This window comes from Triticum urartu, chromosome 1A, assembly GCF_056163025.1.
Source record: "Triticum urartu cultivar PI428250 chromosome 1A, HENAU_Tu73, whole genome shotgun sequence".
NCBI classification, from domain to species: domain Eukaryota; kingdom Viridiplantae; phylum Streptophyta; class Magnoliopsida; order Poales; family Poaceae; genus Triticum; species Triticum urartu.
In genome coordinates, this window is record NC_141873.1 from 546,107,184 (window position 1) to 546,129,020 (window position 21,837).

A 21,837-nucleotide genomic window follows, 5' to 3' on the forward strand; every position below is an offset into this window, starting at 1 on the left:
CATTAGAGACAGCTGCATTCACGTTAAATAGGGCACCATCTAAATCCGTTGAGACGACACCGTGTGAACTATGGTTTGGCAAGAAACCTAAGCTGTCATTTCTTAAAGTTTGGAGTTGCGATGCTTATGTGAAAAAGTTTCATCTCGATAAGCTCAAACTCAAATCGGAGAAATATGTCTTCATAGGATACCCAAAGGAGACAGTTGGGTACACCTTCTATCACAGATCGGAAGGCAAGACATTCGTTGCTAAGAATGGATCCTTTCTAGAAAAGGAGTTTCTCTCGAAAGAAGTGAGTGGGAGGAAAGTAGAAAACTTGATAAGGTAATTGTACCTTCTCCCTTATTGGAAAATATTTCATCACAGAAATCTGTTCCTGTGACTACTACACCAATTAGTGAGGAAGCTAATGATGATGATCATGTAACTTCAGATCAAGTTACTACCGAATCTCGTAGGTAAACCAGAGTGAGATCCGCACCAGAGTGGTACGGTAATCCTATTCTGGAGGACATGTAACTTGACCATGACGAATCTACGAACTATGAGGAAGCGATGATGAGCCCAGATTCTGATAAATGGCTTGAGGCCATGAAATCTGAGATAGGATCCATGTATGAGAACAAAGTGTGGACTTTGGTGGACTTGCCCGAGGATCGGCAAGCCATTGATAATAAATGGATCTTCAAGAGGAAGACGGACACGGATAGTAGTGTTACTATCTACAAAGCTAGAATTGTCGCAAAAGGTTTTCGACAAGTTCAAGGTGTTGACTACGATGAGAGTTTCTCACTCGTATCTATGCTTAAGTCTGTCCGAATCATGTTAGCAATTGCCGCATTTTATGAAATCTGGCAAATGGATAAAAAAAACTGCATTCCTTAATGGATTTATTAAAGAAGAGTTGTATGTGATGCAACAAGATGGTTTTGTCAATCCTAAAAGTGATAACAAAATATGCAAGCTCCAGCGATCCATTTATGGACTGGTGCAAGCATCTCGGAGTTGGAATATACGCTTTCATAAGTTGATCAAAGCATATAGTTTTATACAGACTTGCGGTGAAGCCTGTATTTACAAGAAAGTGAGTGGGAGCACTACAACATTTCTGATAAGTATATATGAATGACATATTGTTGATCGGAAATAATGTGGAATTATTCTGCAAAGCATAAAGGAGTGTTTGAAAGGAGTTTTTCAAAGAAAGACCTCGGTGAAGCTGCTTACATATTGAGTATCAAGATCTATAGAGATAGATCAAAACGCTTGATAAGTTTTTTCAATGAGTACATACCTTGACATGATTTTGAAGTAGTTCAAAATGGAACAGTCAAAGAAAGAGTTCTTGCCTGTGTTACAAGGTGTGAAGTTGAGTAAGAATCAAAACCCGACCACGGTAGAAGATAGAAAGAGAATGAAAGTCATTCCCTATGCCTCAGCCATAAGTTCTATAAAATATGCCATGCTGCGTACCAGATCTATTGTATACCCTACACTGATTTTGGCAAGGGAGTACAATAGTGATCTAGGAGTAGATCATTGGACAGCGGTCAAAATTATCCTTAGTGGAATAAGGATATGTTTCTCGATTATGGAGGTGACAAAAGGTTTGTCGTAAAAGGGTTACGTCGATACAAGTTTTGGCACTGATCTGGATAATTCTTAGTCTTCATCTGGATACATATTGAAAGTGGGAGCAATTAGCTAAAGTAGCTCCGTGCAGAGCATTGTAGACATAGAAAATTGCAAAATACTTACGGATCTGAATATGGCAGACCCGTTGACTAAACTTCTCTCACAGGCAAAACATGATCACACCTTAGTACTCTTTGGGTGTTAATCACATAGCAATGTGAACTAGATTACTGACTCTAGTAAACCCTTTGGGTGTTGGTCACATATCGATGTGAACTATGGGTGTTAACCACATAAAGATGTGAACTATTGATGTTAGATCACATGGCGATGTGAACTAGATTATTGACTCTAGTGCAAGTGGGAGACTGAAGTAAATATGCCCTAGAGGCAATAATAAAGTTATTATTTATTTCCTTATATCGTGATAAAAGTTTATTATTCATGCTAGAATTGTATTAACCGGAAACATAATACATGTGTGAATACATAGACAAACAGAGTGTCACTAGTATGCCTCTACTTAACTAGCTCATTAATCAAAGATGGTTATGTTTCCTAACCATGGACAAAGAGTTGTCATTTGATTAACGGGATCACATCATTAGTTGAATGATCTAATTGACATGACCCATTCCATTAGCTTAGCACCCGATCGTTTAGTATGTTGCTATTGCTTTCTTCATGACTTATACATGTTCCTATGACTATGAGATTATGCAACTCCCGTTTACTAGAGGAACATTTTGTGTGTTACCAAACGTCACAACATAACTGGGTGATTATAAAGGTGCTCTACAGGTGTATCCAAAGGTACTTGTTGGGTTGGCGTATTTCGAGATTAGGATTTGTCACTCCGAATGTCGGAGAGGTATCTCTGGGCCCTCTCGGTAATGCACATCACATAAGCCTTGCAAGCACTACAACTAATGTGTTAGTTGTGAGATGATGTATTACGGAACAAGTAAAGAGACTTGCCGATAAAGAGATTGAACTAGGTATTGGCTACCGACGATCTAATCTCGGGCAAGTAACATACCGATGACAAAGGGAACAACGTATGTTGTTATGCGGTCTGACCGATAAAGATCTTCGTAGAATATGTAGGAGCCAATATGGGCATCCAGGTCCCGCTATTGGTTATTGACCGGAGATGTGTCTCGGTCATGTCTACATTATTCTCGAACCGTAGGGTCCGCACGCTTAAGGTTTCGATGACAGTTATATTATGAGTTTATGAGTTTTGACGTACCGAAGGAGTTCGGAGTCCCGGATGAGATCGGGGACATGACGAGGAGTCTCGAAATGGTCGAGATGTAAAGATCGATATATTGGACGACTATATTCGGACATCGGAAAGGTTCCGAGTGATTCGGGTATTTTTCGGAGTACCGGGGAGTTACGGGAATATGGGGGAAGAAGTATTGGGCCTTATTGGGCCATACGGGAAAGAGAGAGGGGCTGCCTAGGGCAGGCCGCGCGCCCCCCCAAGGCCTAGTCCAAATTGGACTAGGGGGAGGGGCTGCGCCCCCTCCTTCCTTCCCTTCTCCCTTCCCCTTCCTTGTCTCCTACACCTACTACATGGAAGGACTCCTAGTTGGACTAGGAAAGGGGGAATCCTACTCCCGGTGGGAGTAGGACTCCCCTAGGGCGCGCCATAGAGAGGGCCGGCCCTCCCCTCCTCCACTCCTTTATATACGGGGGCAGGGGGCACCCCATAGACACACAAGTTGATCTTCGTGATCGTTCCTTAGCCGTGTGCGGTGCCCCCTCCATGATATTACACCTCGATCATATTGTAGCGGTGCTTAGGCGAAGCCCTGCGACGGTTAAACATCAAGATCGTCACCACGCTGTCGTGCTGACGAAACTCCTCCCCGAAGCTTTGCTGGATCGGAGCCCGGGGTGCGTCATCGAGCTGTACGTGTGTCAAGAACTCGGAGGTGCCGGAGTAACGGTGCTTGGATCGGTTGGACCGGGAAGACGTACGACTACTTCCTCTATGTTGCGTCAACGCTTCCGCTTCGGTCTATGGAGGGTACGTAGACAACACTCTCCCCTCTCGTTGCAATGCATCACCATGATCTTGCATGTGCGTAGGAAATTTTTTGAAATTACTACGTTCCCCAACACGTAAGGCACCAAAACATAGGAGCCGGGCAAACCCAACTATTGACCCAAGACATGATTCGGAGCCGATGCATATAATGCTATAAGTTCGGGGTGCCGCACTTGTGAAAGTGTTCGGACTTCTCACACCATATTGAGGGGTACTAAAGCCCCTGGCGTATTTTGGCCGTACCAAAGTGTACGGGTGCAACATGTCGTTAAGGAACATATATAAATATAAGAAAAGAGTAATGCAAAAATAGACAAAAGCTATGCATTGTTTATTAAAGAGGGTTGCGATCAAAGCAGAACGATACACTTAATGCGATAAGCAAAAGGTTGGACTATGTGACATGTCTGTTCCAGGGGCAAGCTGCGGAATAGTATGCGAAACAGGTATACTGCTCGTGATAGAGACCACCTGGGAGTTCCGTAATGCGGCGTGGCTTGTCTGCTTCCCTGGTTCTTGCATCGTTTGTGTGGCAATCGAACTGCCGAACAGGCCTTCCAAAGAATGGAGTCCTGAAAGTAAGAGAATTTTTTTAAAAACCGGCAGCCCCTGGTGCGGTTTAAGCCGTGTTTTGGGCGTGCCGTGATGGTGCCCCTCCCCCTGTACCCATGGTATTTCTAGAGCGTAGTTATGTACGCGAAGCACTGGTGTTGCATTTTCGCGAGGGCTGGGGTTGGGGCCGCACTGCTATGCCTGCTTGGAATGTGCCAGGCAGTCTTGTTGTAGGTTACTCCGAGCGCGCTTGGTGGTGTTCGGACGTTTAATAGCCGGACTAGAGAGCTGCCTAGAGAGGCTGCTTTGTACTTCCGCTGCAAGGGCCGCTGTGTGCTCCTCCGTTCGGAGGGAGCGTTCGGTGTTTCCATTGACCGTAATTACTCCTCAAGGGCCTGGCATCTTGAGCTTAAGGTATGCGTAGTGCGGTACCGCATTGAACTTGGCAAATGCGGTTCGCCCGAGCAGTGCGTGATAGCCACTGCGGAACGGGACTATGTCAAAGATTAACTCCTCACTTCGGAAGTTATCCGGAGATCCGAAGACCACTTCAAGTGTGACTGAGCCTGTACAATTGCCTCTACACCTGGTATTACGCCTTTAAAGGTCGTTTTGGTGAGCTTAATCCTCGAGGGATCTATGCCCATTTTCCGCACTGTATCCTGGTAAAGCAGGTTCAGGCAACTGCCGCCGTCCATAAGGACTCTAGTGAGATGAAAGCCGTCAATAATTGGGTCTAGAACCGATGCGGCGAATCCGCCATGACGGGTGCTAGTGGGATGGTCCCTTCGGTCAAAGGTGATCGGGCAGGAAGACCATGGGTTGAACTTTGGGGCGACTGGATCTATCGCGTATACGTCCCTTAACGCACGCTTCCTCTCCCTCTTAGGGATGTGGGTTGCGTATATCATGTTCACCGTCCGCACTTGTGGGGGAACACCCTTCTGTCCACTGTTGTTCGGCGGCGGGGCTCTTCATCGTCATCGCCATGCAGCCCCTTGTTTGTATTTTCGGCACTTAACTTGCCTGCCTGCTTGAACACCCAACAGTCCCTGTTGGTGTGACTAGCCGGCTTTTCTGGGGTGCCATGTATCTGGCACAAGCGGTCGAGAATTCGGTCCAAACTGGACGGGCCCTTAGGATTTCTTTTGAATGGCTTTTTCCGCTGACCGGATTTATAGCCTTTGAATCCGGCATTAACTGTTGTATCCTTAGCATTGTCGCTGTTAATGCGACGCTTCTGCTTGTGGCGACGCGACCTGCCACTACTGTCTTTGGTATCCGAATTACCAGTGTTCTTGGTCATATTGTTGCTACGAGCAAGCCAGCTATCTTCTCCCGCGCAAAAGTGGGTCATGAGTGTCATGAGCGCTGCCATAGATTTCGGCTTTTCCTGTCCAAGGTGCCGGGCAAGCCACTCGTCACGGATATTGTGTTTGAAGGCTGCTAGGGCCTCTGCATCCGGACAGTCGACTATTTGATTTTTCTTTGTTAGGAACCGTGTCCAGAATTGCCTGGCCGATTCCTTTGGCTACTGAATTATGTGGCTTAGGTCATCGGCGTCTGGTGGTCGCACGTAGGTGCCCTGGAAATTGTCGAGGAATGCGGCTTCCAGGTCCTCCCAACAACTGATTGATCCTGCTAGCAAGCTGTTAAGCCAATGCCGAGCTGGTCCCTTAAGCTTGAGTGGGAGGTATTTGATGGCGTGTAGATCATCGCCGCGGGCCATGTGGATATGAAGGAGATAATCCTCGATCCATACCACAGGATCTGTTGTGCCATCATATGATTCGATGTTTACGGGTTTGAAACCCTCGGGGATTTGATAATCCATTACTTCGTCTGTGAAGCATAGTGGGTGTGCGCCGCCTCTGTACTGGGCTATATCACGACGCAGCTCCAATGAGCTTTGTCTACTGTGTTCGGCCCTACCGGATTTATGTCCGGCGTGACAGTTATCGTCTCGAGCCGTGGGTGCCCACGCGATCCGTAGATCGATCGTGTTTTCCTTGCCTTGTCCTCCAACATGTCTCGTAAGTCCGGCGCATATTCCCGTGTCTTGGTACGGGGTGTGGCTTGAGTGGAGGGCTGGGAGGCCTCTCGGTCACGGCCACGAGGTGGCCGTTCGGCCGCATCAAGTGCTTCCTCCTCTAATCGGGGTAGCAACCTGCGCTTTGGGTAACTCTTGGAGGGGCGTTCGAGTTTATGCTCTTCGGCCGCAAGGACTTCAGTCCATCTGTCAACCAGCAAATCTTGATCAGCTCTGAGCTTTTGCTGTTTTTTCTTGAGGCCTCTTGTCATGGCCATAAGCCTACATTGGAAATGCTTCTGTTTGACAGGATCCTCTGGCACGACGAATTCGTTGTCATCGAGGCTTACCTCGTCTTCGGAGGGAGGCATATAATTATCGGCCTCGACCTCTCTGTCAGCCTCTTTCTCGTGGGGCTGGTTTCTCCATCCTCCTGTGCTGAGTCTTGCTGGAGGGGATTTTCTTCGGCACTTTCCGGAGTATTATTATCTCCCGTGCTGGAATAGTCGTTTTTGTGTTGGCGGGATTTTGAGCGGCGCCGCTGACGCCGACGCTTATGCTGTTTCTTGGAGGGGTCATCCTCCTCTGTTTCATTGCCATCTCCCCCTTTTGGGGTGTCCACCATGTATATGTCATATGACGAGGTGGCTTTCCAGGGCCTAGTAGGCGCTGGTTCTTCATCATCTCCTTCATCGGCGTCCATACCGTCGATGTCTTCGGAGTCGAAGTTGAGCATGTCGGTTAAGTCATCGACAGTGGCTACAAAGTGGGTGGTGGGTGGGTTTTGAATTTCTTCATCGTCCGTACCCCAACCTTGCTGACCTTAGTCCGGCCAGGGCTCTCCTGATAAAGAGAGAGACTTCAGTGACTTCAGGATATCGCCGAAAGTCGAGTGCTAAAAGATGTCTGTAGCAGTGAACTCCATGATCGACGCCCAATCGGATTCGATTGGTAGGGACGCGGAGGGTTCGGAGTCCGGAGAGGAGTCCGGCTCCTTGAAGTCACGAGTCTCGCAGAGTACGGGGCTGTTGTTCGGCTCAATCACCGTTGGGATCGCAGCCCCCGAGGCGGCGTCCAACCGCCCATCCTCAATCGGCGCAATTGGCTCCGAATTAAGGATCGGAGCCGATGCGGGTGCGGCCTCCAGGGCTCTGTTCCGCGGCAGAGCTAGATCATGCTCGTTGGGACAGTGCGGCACGCTCGGCAGTGGCTCGAATCCGTCGAAGATCAAGTCCCCGCGGATGTCGGCCGTGTAGTTTAAACTTCCAAATCTGACCTGACGGCCAGGGGCGTAGCTTTCAATCTTCTCCAGATGGCCAAGTGAATTGGCCCGCAGTGCGAAGCCGCCAAAGACAAAGATCTGTCCGGGGAGGAAGGTCTCACCCTGGACTGCATCACCATTGATGATCGTAGGAGCCATCGAGCCTGACGGCGACGACACAGAGGAACTCTCAATGAAAGCACCAATGTCGGTGTCAAAACCGGCGGATCTCGGGTAGGGGGTCCCGAACTGTGCGTCTAGGCCGGATGGTAACAGGAGGCAAGGGACACGAAGTTTTACCCAGGTTCGGGCCCTCTCGATGGAGGCAAAACCCTACGTCCTGCTTGATTAATATTGATGATACGGGTAGTACAAGAGTAGATCTACCATGAGATCAGAGAGGCTAAACCCTAGAAGCTAGCCTATGGTATGATTGTTGATTTGTATGTTGTCCTATGGACTGAAACCCCCCGGTTTATATAGACACCGGAGAGGGTTAGGGTTACATAGAGTCGGTTACAATGGTAGGAGATCTGAACATCCGTATCGCCAAGCTTGCCTTCCACGCCAAGGAAAGTCCCTTCCGGACACGGGACGAAGTCTTCAATCTTGTATCTTCATAGTCCAGGAGTCCGGCTGAAGGTATAGTTCGGCTATCCGAACACCCCCTAATCCAGGACTCCCTCAGGCATGAACCACGTCATTGGGGCATCGAGGCGGCCTCTACTTGCTCCATTCCCTCCCTCAAGGACTGGCTCGAGGAGCGCAAGCATATGCGGCAAGTGCTGGCCGAGCACCTCCATCAAGCGTGCAACATCATGAAGGCGTAGGCTGACAAGAAGCGCACTGATCGCTCCTTCGTCGTCGGGGATGTCGTCTTCGTCAAGCTCCAACCCTACGTGCAAACGACGGTGGCACGTCGCACCAACCACAAGCTCTCCTTCCGCTACTTCGGACCTTTCAAGACCATCTGCGTCGTCAACCCCGTCGCGTACGAACTGGAGCTCCTTGCCGGCGCCAAGGTCCACCCTGTCTTCCACGTCTCTCAGCTGCGGCGAGCGCTCTCCAACAACACGATGGTGGAAGACAAGCTGCCCGTTCCACCGGAGGAGCCACTGTCGCCGGTGGAGATCATCGACACACGCTGGCGCAACACTCCCCAAGGCCGGCGTGAACAAGTACTCATGCGCTCCTCGACGCCACCTGGGAAGACGCCAAGTCCATACGCGAGCGCTTTCCGGCTTGTGGGCAAGCCAGCTCTCAAGGAGGAGGGGATGTCAGCGCACGTACAACCAAGGCAGTCGAAGGCTTCACACCAAGGCGCGTCAACAGCCGACCCAAGAGGATCGTGCAGCCCAACAGAAGATTCGTCGGGCCAGAATGGGCCCGTTGAGCCCGCTCGCCTGGCAGCTCGCTACTTAACCCACAGGGACGAGGGGATCGGCATCCAGGCTGGATCAGAACGAACGGCGGCTTCTTCCTCTTTCCCCACCTACCTACCCTTCTTCCTTCTCAAGAACAAAGAGACTCGATTTGTAATTCAAATTCGGGCTTGTATCGTGAGCTAGTAGTAGATCGACCTGGTACCTAACACCAAACCCCATGTTCGTCATCGATAACGATGCGGAGGCGGGTCGTGATGGGGCAAGGAGACGGAGGCGCTGGGGCTGGCTCTGGACCTGCGGAGGGTGCAGGGGTGGAGAGTGAGGGCGTGCGAGGAGACGAGGGAGCGTGGCAGGGGCTGCTAGCTAGGTGGAGACATGGAGTGACTTGATCCTTTGGTTAAGTTAAGCTTATCTGTTTGATTTGTGCAGCTTGCTGGTTATCAAGAGTGGCAGCTGGGATTGCAAAGCTTTCACCGCTATCCCCGGTTAGTCTTTGTCCTGACTACCCCTGTGCAACTGTTGCAGGATGACTGATCGACAGTGCAGCAGTTTTTCTTTTCTCGGCGAACCCATTATTACTTGGCAGCATCGTCGAGGTCTCGACTCTTTAGCTGGATTGCATGCTTTGTGGATAAAACAGTATTAAGTCACCTCTGTGTTTGACTAACATGTTTCCTGCTACTCCAGACATTGGAACACTGCATGATAATTTTGTGTAAGAATGCTCACAAGTTCCTGGAACTCTATTCATCAACCTGAAGGTCGGATTGCTCTGGCCATTTCGTATTCTTGGGTTGCTTCTTTGTTATTGACATTTGGCCGGACTGCTCATTCTCAGTTTAGGATTCTACTTGATGCTAATACTAACTATGATAGTCGATGCAGTATCTTTACGAGGCCATCTTTAGCCGCTTTATCAGGAAAGACAAGCTTAATCTTGTGGGATGAGGCATTGTTTTTCGAGGCTTCGGAGAGGAGTTGATGTGAATGGCTCACCTTCATTGTTTTTTGAGGCTTTGGAGGGGAGTTGAGGGACATCCACTGTAACAGGGTCTATATTCTACTTTTAGTTCAACAGTTCCACTCTGCTAAAGTTGTTTTCAACTGTGTTCCTGGGAGTGCAAGCCACTGGGTGATGCTAATTTTCATGGTGGTCCTTGATGCTGTCGCCTCTTGATTTTTGTTCATGGCCTTGCTGCTGTGAAATTCCACCATTGATGAGATGCTCATGTTCAGGGCAGAAAATGTGTTCATCTTCAGATTTATCGGGACACTTTGAAATCGCTAAGGAAACCCTTCTGGAATGGCTGTGTTTTTTGTAAAGGAAGAGCGGCTAAGATTCCATTGAAGAAGGAAAAGCTAAGTGGTATTGTTTCTGTGTTGTCAACTTGTCATGGCGAGGTCACAAAAGATGTAACTGGCTGATGTTGTGCTCACTGGATTGGAAGGAAGCATGTTCTTTTGCTACTTTCTTCAATGAACTTCAAGATTCAGAAGCTTATGATGAACATAATGGTTATAACAGATTGAACTTTTTTAGGGAGAGCCATCAGGGCACATTTTATTACTTCAAAAAATGTTTACATCATTCAACAAGAACTGCAGAATAAAGCTAGAGGCATCATCGTGCCAAATACAATCAACTTTCTGTGAAAAACAAAACCTAGCTAGTTCGTGCGCCATTACATTAGCTTCCCTATGAAAAATGCATAAAATTAACCAAACCAACATCTCGAGCAATTTCCGTGCACGATGCATAAATCGGGGCTACTTGATCATACCACTGACTTGTTCCAGATAATGCAACTATACCGAAAAAGGCTTTCGCCCCGCTTTATATTATTAAGCCCAAGCCCAAGCCAACAATCCACAGAGGTTCAAACACACACACACACACACACACCAAGTTCAGACAAAACACAGGATCCAAAAGGGTTAATGCTGAGGGCACAGCTCAACAAGCCCTAGAACAGAAATAAACGGCTGCATCTAGTCGGGCTTCGGGGAGGGGGGGGGGGGGCGGAAGTGGTGGCGCCAGGCGGAAGGCGAGCGATCGAAGGTCGGCGAGGAGGGTGTTGATGACGTCCCGATCCTGAGGGCGGCTAAGCGGCCGCCAAAGCTGCAGGTACCCACACATTTTAAAAATGGCGTCAGTAGCACGTCTGAGAGTGACCTTTTGGATGACAAGCTTATTGCGGATAGTCCACAGCGTCCAGGCAAGGACCCCTACGCAGAGCCAACGGATATGTCGGTAGTGAGGGGGGGAGGCATGGATCTCTTCGAGAAGGTCGGGGAAATTGGAATTGCACCACTGTCCACCAACCGTCTCGCGGAAACAGGACCAAAGAAACTGGGCCATGGAGCACGCGAAGAAGATGTGGTTAGCGTCCTCCACCGTGCCGCACATGGGGCAAAGCCCATCTCTAGGCCCGTTACGCTTGAGGACTTCGACTCCGGAGGGGAGGCGTCCACGGATCCATTGCCAAAGGAAGATCCTAACCTTCACTGGCAGGCGGATATCCCAGATCAAACTGAAGGGCTCGGGGGCGGGCGAAGGCGCGATGGCCGCGTATAGGGACTTAGTAGAGAAGCGTCCGGAAGATTCTAGGCGCCAAGAGATGGCGTCCGGGGTGTCGGTGACGTTCATCGGGAGAAGGACGATGTCCTCGAGGAGGGCATCCTAGGCGGCCACTTCGGACGGGCCAAAAGGGCGGCGAAACGCGAGGCGCCCTAAGTCAATAAGGGCCGTATCAACAGAGAGCCGCGGGTCAACAGCAATGGCGAAGAGTTCAGGAAAGCGGGCGGCTAGAGGGGTGTCGCCGATCCATCGATCAAACCAGAACAGGGTCACGGACCCAGACCCAACCGAGATGGACATGCCAATGCGAAGCACAGGGAGCAGCTAAATGACGGCCTGCCAAAACTGGGATCCGCCCGAACGCTGACAGAAAGCCAGAGGCTGTCCACGGAGGTACTTGTTCCGGATGATGGTGAGCCAAAGCCCTCCGTCACCATTAGCAATACGCCATAGCCACAGGGTCAGGAGGGCGATGTTCATGCGTCGGGAGGACAAAATCCCCAGACCCCCCTGGTCCTTGGGTTTACATATGTCCGGCCAACTAACCATATTGTACTTCAGTCTGTCATCCTCGCCAGCCCAGTAGAACCTGGATTGGTACTTGGCAATTTCCGTGTGCAGCGTTTCATGGAGGCTATAAAAGCTCATGAGGTACCAAAGAAGGCTGGCGAGAGAGGAGTTGATGAGAATCACACGTGCAGCCTTCGATAGCCAGCGCTCTTTCCAAGGCTCGACGCGATGTTGCATACGGGTCACCGTGGGGCGCAGGTCCGCCACGGTGAGGCACGGTGAGGCACGAATCACTAATGGGGATCCCCAGGTAGGTCGTGGGGAAAGAACCCAGCCGACAGTTAAGTCGGTCAGCGATAGGCTAAGCTTCCACCGGAGGGTAACCAAGAACCATCACTTCGCTCTTATCGAAGTTGATCGTTAGGCCCGACATCAGCTGGAAGCACAGGAGGAGGAACTTCAGGTTAGCCACGTCCTGAGTAGAACCTTCAACCATTATTATGGTGTCATCCGCATATTGAAGGAGGGAGACCCCTCCCCCTCCGACTAGGTGGGGGACAATGCCGTGAATATGGCCGGCACGCTTGGCTTTGTCCAGGATGTCGGCCAGAGCATCGACCACCATGTTGAACAGGAACGGCGAGAACGGGTCCCCCTAATGCACCCCACAGAGAGTGGGGAAGTATGGCCCAATCTCGCCGTTGATGTTCACCGCGGTCCGCCCATAGGAGACTAATTGCATCACGCGAGTCACCCAGCGGTCGTCAAAGCCCTTACGCAGCAGCACTTCCTGAAGGAAAGGCCAGTGCACAGTATCATAAGCTTTATGAAAGTCCAGCTTCAGGAAGATAGCACGATGTTGTTTCACCCGAGCTTCATGAAGGACTTCATGGAAGACCAACACGCCATCTAAAATAAACCGGCCTTGGATGAAGGCCGATTGGTTCGGGTGAGTGATCGAGTTAGCAAGCAGGGTCACCCTATTGGCATAACCTTTGGCCAGGATCCGGAATATCACGTTAATCACGGTGATGGGACGGAACTGGCGAATATCAGAGGCGCCCGGAACCTTTGGGATGAGGGTAATGATCCCATAATTGAGGCGTCCAAGGTCCATAGAGCCCGAATAGAACTCCTCAAAGAGGGACATGACCTCAGGTTTGACTGTCTGCCAGAACGTTTTAAAGAACGTAACAGGCAAGCCATCCGGACCGGGGCCGAGGAGGGGTTCATTCCTTTAATGGCCGCGAGTACCTCTTCTTCGGCGAAGGGGGCAACAAGGGCCGCGTTGGCCTCGTCAGAAACCAACTCCACCCCCGTCCAAGTGTCGGGGGCGAGACTAGCCCCACCCGAGGGGTGGGGGTAAAGTGGGCTTTGTAGAAGCCGTCTACATGAGCCCGAATGGCCGCGGGGCGGACAAGGGGGGCGTCATCCTCCCACAAGCAGTGGATGGAATTTCTCCGGCGTCGGCCATTCGCAACCGCCTGGAAATATGCGGTGTTCGCATCGCCGCGGAGCACCCATCTTTGGGTACCACGCAACCTCCAGTATGCCTCCTCATCTGTGTAGATGGAGGAGAGTCTATCCTCAAGATCATATCTCAGCATCCACTCATCTGGGGAGAGCCCGGAGGAGTCGGCCCGGGCGTCCAGAGCCTGAATAGCCAACAGGAGAGATCTTTTACGCTCGTGGAGGTCACGACCAAGATTAACGCCCCAGCCCTTCATGAATTGGCGGGCAAGCTTGGCGCAGAAGTGCCACGAGTCAACGGCGGACATGGAGCGATGGGGAGAGGCGCGAGCAAGAGTCCAACGAGCAGAGGCCGCATCCCGAAAGCCGGCCTGGTTGAGCCAAAAGGACTCAAACCTAAACCGCGGCGGGAGGGGGGGCGCTCGTCTGCAGAGGATAGGAGGAGAGGGACGTGGTCAGACCCAATCCGGGTAATCGCCCGGAGCGAGGTCAGGGGGCACCTCAATTCCCACTCCGGGGAAACTAGGACACGATCCAAGACGGATCGCGTCGGGTCGGCCTGGCGGTTAGTCCAGGTGAATCGCGCCCCCGTCCGCTCGATCTCCCGGAGGCCGAGCTCCGCGATCCAGTCGTTGAACAACTGCATCCGGGGGAGGTTAATCCTATCATTATTCTTCTCGTCCGGAGAACAGATTAGGTTAAAATCTCCGCCCACAACTACTGGGAGGAGGGAGGCGGAGATCTTTTGGTGGAGCTCCGCAAGGAAGGCCGGGGAACGACGGTGATCCGCCGGACCATAGACAATCACGACCTCCCATTTGAAGTTCAGAGCTCGCTCAAGAATCTCCATGCTAACGAAGAATTCGCCCCGGTCCATGCCGCCCACCTCGAAGGTGGCATACTTAACCCCCTAAGAGGATGCCACCGGAGTGGCCCGTGGTTCCACTAGAAGGGAGCCAATGCCAGGCGAAGAGGTGAGAGCTGAGGCAGTCAAGCTCATGGAGGGAGAACTCAGTACGCAAGGTTTCCTGGATCGCAATGACGTCGATGTGTTCGTCACGCATGTATTCGACTAGTTGGCGGCGTCGGCCATCATGACCGAAGCCGCGGATGTTCCAAAAAAGGGCCCGCATCTAAGCCCCCATCAGGGGGCTGCTTGACCCCAGGACACGAGATGCGCTTTGGGCGCGGAGAGCAGCAGTGCGGGACCGAGTGCGCCCATGAATAGCCCCGTCGACCACCGGAGGGGCCTGAACAGCGGTACGGGCAGTCTGGTCCTCAAGGGTCCTACGCAGGCGAGCCCGAGTCTCAGCCAGCTTGCCATCCAGGATCTCGCGAACCCTAATGGCCGCGATCTGCTCCAAGGGGGGACTCACTTCCCCCTGAAAATGATGGCCGAGTCAGTGGCCACCTTGGCAAGGTCTCTAAGAGGAACGTCCTCAAGCGTGGAAAAGGAACAACAGGAAGAACTGGGGAGGGCGGAATCCACACCTGGCTCGAGGTTCCGGGCAGCCGCCCGGATCTCAACACGCTCGGCGATGGACGGAACTGAGGCATCGGCCGGGCGGGCCGCATCGAGGCGGGCGCTGCGGCGAGACGCCGTCACCGGCGTCGAGGAGGAGAGGGGCCGCCTGGTGTACGCCACCGTCTGGGGAGGGATCACGGAGACCGGAGTGGTGATGACCACAGCCACTGCCGAAGCCGGGGAGGCAGGGGAAGTGGGGTGGGCGTTGGGGGCCACCAGCGGGGGAAGTGGGGCGACGAGCACCAGGGTATCACCAGACGCATCCCCCACAGGCGGGAGCACCGGAGAGGGCTCTCTGAGGGGAGGGGTCCCACCATCACCACCCGTGAGGACCGGAGGGGTCGGGGCCGGGGGGGACGGTGGTTCCGGATCCGATGGAGAGGAGCGGCGGACGGAGAACGGGGCGACGAGGGGGGCACGACGAGCAGACCAACACTCGAGATGTCACTGGCCGACACCGAGGCAGGGGGAGAGGGCGCCACAGGGGGTGCGGGCAGCTGAAGAGCCACCGCGAGGTCAGCGGCAGACACTCGGGTGCGGCCCTGCCCAGAGCCGCCGCGACCCGAGGGGGGTTGGCGGGCTCACGAGATGGGGAGCGGGAGCGCTCAGAGATGTCGTCGTCCTCCTCGTGGTCGTCGAAGCGGGAGTGGCGGGGGCGCCGGTGATGGGAGCCATCGGCATCCGCGGGCCCGCCCCCCTGGGGACTATCGGCGAAGAGGCGGGGGCGGCCGATGTGGTTCGGCGGCTCGGGGCAGATGGTGAGGTCGTATCCGTCGTCGTTGAAGAAGACCCGAAGCATGGTGTGGAGCTTGGAGGAGTCCAGGCATTTCACCTTGACCCGGACCTCCTCCTCCTTGCGCAGAGAGAGCTCGTCGACCACCACCACCTTGCCCAGGATCTTGGACATACTGCGAATGACCCGCTCAGACTGGGCCACGTCTGGGAGGCCAGCGATGAGGAGCCAAGCAGTGTCGAGGACCGCCACGGCCTTGGGATCCCACCTCGGCTCGGAGATGTTCACCACAATCCCGTTGAGGGCCAAGGTGATGCTGTCGCCACGGGTGCAGAGGCCCATGCTCACGGCGTCGGGGAAGATCACCGAGAAGGCGTTGGGCGCGGTGGAGGTCACCTGCCAATCCCACTTGCATCGGCAGAGGTGGTTGAGCTCAGCCTCGATCAGCTCCGGAGTGGCGACGCCCTCCCCCACGACCGTCACAAGGGCCAGGAGCGAGGGGGAGGGAGGCAGGAGCTCCGGCACCTCAATGTGGAAGAAGCCCATGTCCTCGATGCCATGGCCGTACATCATGATCTCCTCCGTGACCGGGCGCTCCGGACAGAGAACCGCAGGGTGCCCGGCATCTTTGCAGAGGTAGCAGGTCGATGGGTTGGGGCAAGCCACCTGGAAGTGGCCAGACAGGCCGCAGTTGAAGCACGGCGGACCCTCGGGGGCGGCGACGGCACCCGAGGCCGGGGTCACCACGGCGGCGGAGGAGGCGGCAGGTGGAGGGCGAGGCGGCCCCTTCTTCTTCTTCTTAGCGCCCGGGCGCCCACGGTTCCCGTTGCCACCGTTAGATGGCGGAAAAGCGGCTTGGGCGCGCGGGGGCTGGTAATGCCGGTTCTCAGGGGTGGTGGACCCGGAGGCGGGAGGAGCCTGACGCGGAGGGGAAGGCCGGCGGGAGCCACGGCCGTCATGGGCCGGCGAGCGCCGGGTCGGTGACCGGCCTCGGGCAGGAGAGCGCTGGGCAGGCGAGTTGGCCCGGTCCCAAGAGTCCTCCTGAGGCGGATCCCGGCGGGCTGGCGAGTGTGAACGGTGGTCATCCCGCGCCGGGGAGCGGCGTGATTGGTGGGGAGGGGAGCGGCGGGGGTCGTGGGAGTCGCGAGCAGGGGAGTGGCGAGCCGGGCGGGAGGTGAGCTGGCTCCAGAGGTCAGCCTCCCGTCGGAGGCCGTCGGGGGAGGAGCGCGGAGGATCCCGGCGGTCATCCACACGCCGCTTCGGGCGGGGCTCGGCATCGCCCCAGTCCCGGGGCTTGGCCGGCGGGGGAGGGGGGCGAGGGGGCGCAGCGGCCGGAGGGGACAAGGGAGGCGGCCTGCGTGGCGGCGGGATGGGGAGCGAGGGGCGAGGCACGGGGGGCATGGGGAAACCCTACACGGGGCCAAATCGAGCGCCGGGACGGGGACCGCGCCGGGGGGCGCTGCTGGGCCACACCACACGCGGCCGGGCTGGACGGCCGGCCCACGCAGCGGTCGGCGGCCCGCATCCCACCTGGGGGGCAGCAGCCGACAGCCCGGAGGAAGGCCCGACTGGTTGGACCCCAGGGAGGCCCAGCAGCAGCGCAGCCCGAAATGACCGGCCCGGGGTAACCAACCGGGGCACGAGGGTTTCCCCAGGCGCCGCCGCGGAGGTCGCCGCCGGGGCAGGACGGGGGCGGCGCGGCCAGGGCATGGCACGCCGGCCGGCTGGAGACAGGGAGGGAGCAGCCCCGAAGGAGGAAATGAACGGGCGAAAGGGGGCTCTCCGGACAAGGATGCCCGAGAGCGCGGGCGCCGCCACTGGCGACTGGCCGGCCGGAGCAGAGGCGGATGCCGCCAACGTGGGGGACCGCTAGGAGTACGGCGCAACACCACGGTCGGCGCGGCCGGCGACGCCCCAGCCGCCAGCACGACGCCGCCGGGGAGGGGCCCGAGACCCCAAGGCGTCCCCTTTCGACCCAGCAGACAGCAGCGCGCCCGACGGCCGCCGGTGGCGCCGGTCGGTCCCGCGGGAGGCCGAACTCCCACCCCTGGGAGTCGGGCCACCGCAGGGACGGATGGAGGCGGCCGGACCGGAGCGCGGGGCGGGATGCGGTCGCGGCAGGCGATGGGGCGGCCCGCAGCCACATCGGCAGCTTCGGCGAGGTCCGCCTAGGACTCGCGCGGAGGGACAACCGGAGAAGACGGTGGGGAATCAGGTGAGGGGGGCGCCGGCGGGCCGGCCGCGGGCGAGGCCAGGGACGAGGGCGGCAGCGGCGGCGCCGCCGAGGCGACCAGGGTGTCGCCAGAGCCAGCACACGCGAGTGCCATCCCTCCTCCCCCGATAATGCAACTATAACACCCATGCAATCAGACTCTGCTTAAAGGTGATTACAACCAACCTCATTTGCTAGCAGTAAACCATCTCGAAGGGCCATCGCCTCCATAGTTTAGACAGAAGCAGCATAGGGAATGAACCGGGAACGTCCAGCCAGGAAGCTACCTGAGGAGTCTCGAAGAACAGCACCTGTAAATTGTTCAGAATTGTTAATTGCAAATGTTCTGATCTGTAAAAGGATAGGTACTTGCGATCACCTATAATTTTACTTATAAAAAACTGATGTTCTGTATCACCACTGATGTCGGGGGGTTTTTCACAGCTAATTTGTTTTTTACATGCTCATATCTTGATTTTGTTGCAAAGAGGAAAGCAAACTAGGTCCTGCTAGCTTTTACTCCCTCCGTTCGGAGGGAGTACAAGAGAGAACCTCGCTTGAGTTTTGTTAGAAGGATGACATCAATGTATCAAAAGCAAAAGCGTGCTGATTTTCACATTTTAAATTTCTGAACATTTCATTGTACTCAAATAGCCCTGATTGGAAAGTGATTGCAAATGGATTCAAATTGGACAATAATTTGAACATTAAGGAGTAGCATTCCTAGAAGCAGCCCTATGAGAACAAAGAGATAATCCTATAGATATTACAAGGCAAAGGTTCCATATTTTCATGATCTGGCACTATGTCAGAATGAAAGATCAAATTGTTCTTGAAAGCATATGAGAAATCACCAACCTTCAACCATGCCACAGTCACATGTTAAAACAGAAAACATGTTATAGGTCCAGAACTGAAATTTTTCGAAATGTGTAACTTTCTAACTGACGAGGATAATGTGGCTTCTTGCTGAACTTGGACGGAAGGAGGAGGCATGGTCAAAGGCTGCCCATACACATCTTTTGAGAATGTTAGCATGGATGCATTGCCATATCAGCCTTCAATCAACGGAGAAGCCATGGTCGAAGGCTGAGCATACACATCACTTGACTTGAGAATGTTGCCATTGAGGGAGTAGCATATTGGCCTTGGATCAAGGCAGAACCTACGGTCGAAGGTTGCCAGTGAACATCATTTGCAATGTTTGGAATACTACTAATCAGTCCCTTGGTCTGTGCATGCAAGTTATAGGGGAGCGCTGGCAAGTGAGGTCTACCTTCATCTTACCTCAGTTCATCTAATTAAGCAGGTGCGACTCAAATTAAACCCTTCATCTTACCTCAGTTCATCTTCTGCTCAGACGTACAACTAACCACCCAGCAATTCATCACGAAAGCACAGTACACCTCCAAAGCACAAATATATATATTACGATCTGAAGCCGGCTCACTATGCAAGCCCCGGTAGACTGGTACGAATGTAGATCAATGACGATAGCCTAAATATTAGGCGATGGGAGGTGGCAGTGTCTCCCACACATCCAGCAAGTTGTCCTCATGATGCACCGCGAAGAGACGGTCGACCCCAACCGATAAGTCAGCAATGGCGCCACCGCCTTGGCTCCCACGCAGCGCCAGCCTCAGGCGGTCATGATTTGGGCCACCATACACCGAGATGATGTCATCCTTGGACGCTAAGAGCAGTCCGCCGTGCACGGCGAGCTCGGATAGCACATCGGGGTCGTCACCTTGCTCTGATATGTCCACGGCTCCTGGACAGAGCCCTGAGAACGGATGTCGAGGAACCCGAGATAATGGTTCTCGCTGATCAAGCCGACCGACCTCTCGTCCTCCATCACGACGGCATCGGCAACACGCCTTTGGTTCAATCTCCGGCTGCCGGCGGACCATGACCACACAACACTCATATCTCGGAAATCCACCAGAGTGATGGAAGACGGCGAGAAAGCATCTTTCGGTGAGCATGCCTTGACCGCCATGAGAGCGTTGGTGCTTGCTGGCGTCGGTCAGAGCGTCGACGTACTTCGGGTCAAAGAAAGAGCTTGCCTGTTCGCCGGTGATGCAGTCCCAAACACCGATGCCGTAGCCAATTCCTTGAGTTATGCCCGAGTTGTTGCAGCTAGCAAAGACGTTTGTTTGCTGGTCAAAGGCCAGCGCCCTCGCGTTAAAAAGCGAAGCTGTCTTCTTGCGGAAGTGGTGACTCAGATCGCCGGTGAGCACGGAGAAAGCTGCCATGCCGCGGCCCCCAACGAGGAGCGTGGTGTCGCTGAGGTAGACAGCATCGCGGACCGGCTCAACAGGCGTGAGCGTGAGGCAGACTGGCTGACGCTCCTCGACGCTCTGACCGACGATGGGGCCGTGCGTGACGGAGCACCCCCCGTCGGGCGCCGCACGGACGGCCGGGCAGGCCACCGGTGCATGCCCAGGCGGCATGGACGCGGCCAGCCGGACCCTGTCGAGATTGAGCTCGCCAATGCGAGCGGCGCGGACGCGATCGAGAAGGCCGTAGTAGTTTGCCTCGCGGAAGAGCACCCGGTCTGGGACACCGGGAGGGACGTGGAGCTCGCGCCCGTGCGGAGCATGTCGAGGAGCGAGGCGAAGCAGGCCTGGTTGCGGTCGATGAAGTACTCGGGCACGCCGCCGGTGACGCCGGCATTCCAGCAGGGTTCCAACATAGCACCGAGCATGGTTCCCTCGCCCGCGCCTGTGAGCGTCAGCGTGTCAGTCGTCGTCTCAAACACCTGCCCGCCGACGTTCAGCCGGATGCGACCGGCAGCTGGTTGTGGCGTGCACATTGCCGGCTGTGCGCACAAGACTTCCGCGCAGTGGACCTGTCAACAAACTTGGCCTTCGTTGGGCTTGGGCTACAACTTCCTGATTTCGTAAGACCTTGAATAAAAAGAAAACAATGAGAGATTCATGCATTAGCTACAGCTTTCTAACCAGGGTACAGTAGCTACATTCATACATATATGCATCACAGCTCTATCAATGACAACAATTTTCAAGAAACTTGGGTATGCATCGCAGCTCTATTGACTATTAGTGACAACAACGGACAGCAACCAAATATATTTCATCCTAGTAACTTCAATAAAGTTTCACAGCACACTACTACATAGAGAGATGGTAACTAAAATGTCAATTCCTTTGCACTGGGATCATAAAACTATATGGATTTTGAACTGAATCATGTAGTAGTAATCAGTCTCCAGGGTTGCTGTACTCCAATCTTTTGAAAGGGACAAAAAAAGAGCATTTTTTAACCTCAAGAGAAGTGTCAAATACGCACTGTACTAAACATCGACCAATTGCTGCTAGTACTGAACTCTCTGCTACTGCCTCGTATTTCTATTGGCCCAAGCGATGAATATAAAAACATGGTACTGAGTATTTATTTTCTTGTTTTCCCCCTAGCTAGGGTTTTGTCTCCTCTTGCCGCCTCTGGCGACGTTGAGATTCTTACCTTCCTTCTCGCCGACAGTCATGGGATCGGACCTCGGGCCGGCCGTGGGGGTAGCTCTGTCTGCCTTCCAGGCTTGGATCGATCTTCTACCTCCGGAGGGATATGGTTTTTCTCCGTGAGAGATCGGTTTTCTGTCGGTGGCTGATCGCAAAGGAAAAGGAAAGCTGGAGGAGATGATGCAGGAGTTGGCCCTCAAAGAAGATGACCTTGATGATGTGATCTTCGAGGATGATGATGCCCCGACGGAGGAGAAACTCCGGTGGATGATCCTGGCCCGAGTTCATATGGACAAGGGGTTCAGCAACTACTGGTTCTTCCGGAACATGAGATCCGCATGGGATCTAGCCAGGCCAGTCAAGATCAAAACTTTGGAGGAAAATCTGTTCCAGATGCAATTTGAC

At 53.9% G+C, this 21,837-nt stretch overlaps 1 protein-coding gene and 1 pseudogene across 1 annotated transcript; both read right to left on the reverse strand.

Moving 5' to 3' along the window:
- Window positions 1-12,371: 12,371 nt before the first annotated feature.
- On the reverse strand, window positions 12,372-14,357 carry LOC147992480 (uncharacterized). Its single transcript, XM_087539035.1, has 4 exons — window positions 13,981-14,357; window positions 13,492-13,906; window positions 12,765-13,178; window positions 12,372-12,665 (listed from the first exon to the last, which is right to left on the reverse strand). Exons 1-4 carry the CDS (start codon window positions 14,355-14,357, stop codon window positions 12,372-12,374), a joined length of 1,500 nt encoding a protein of 499 aa, XP_087395161.1.
- Window positions 14,358-19,455: 5,098 nt separating this feature from the next.
- Window positions 19,456-20,765, reverse strand: LOC125538451 (BTB/POZ domain-containing protein At2g24240 pseudogene; annotated as a pseudogene).
- Between the last annotated feature and the right edge of the window lie 1,072 nt (window positions 20,766-21,837).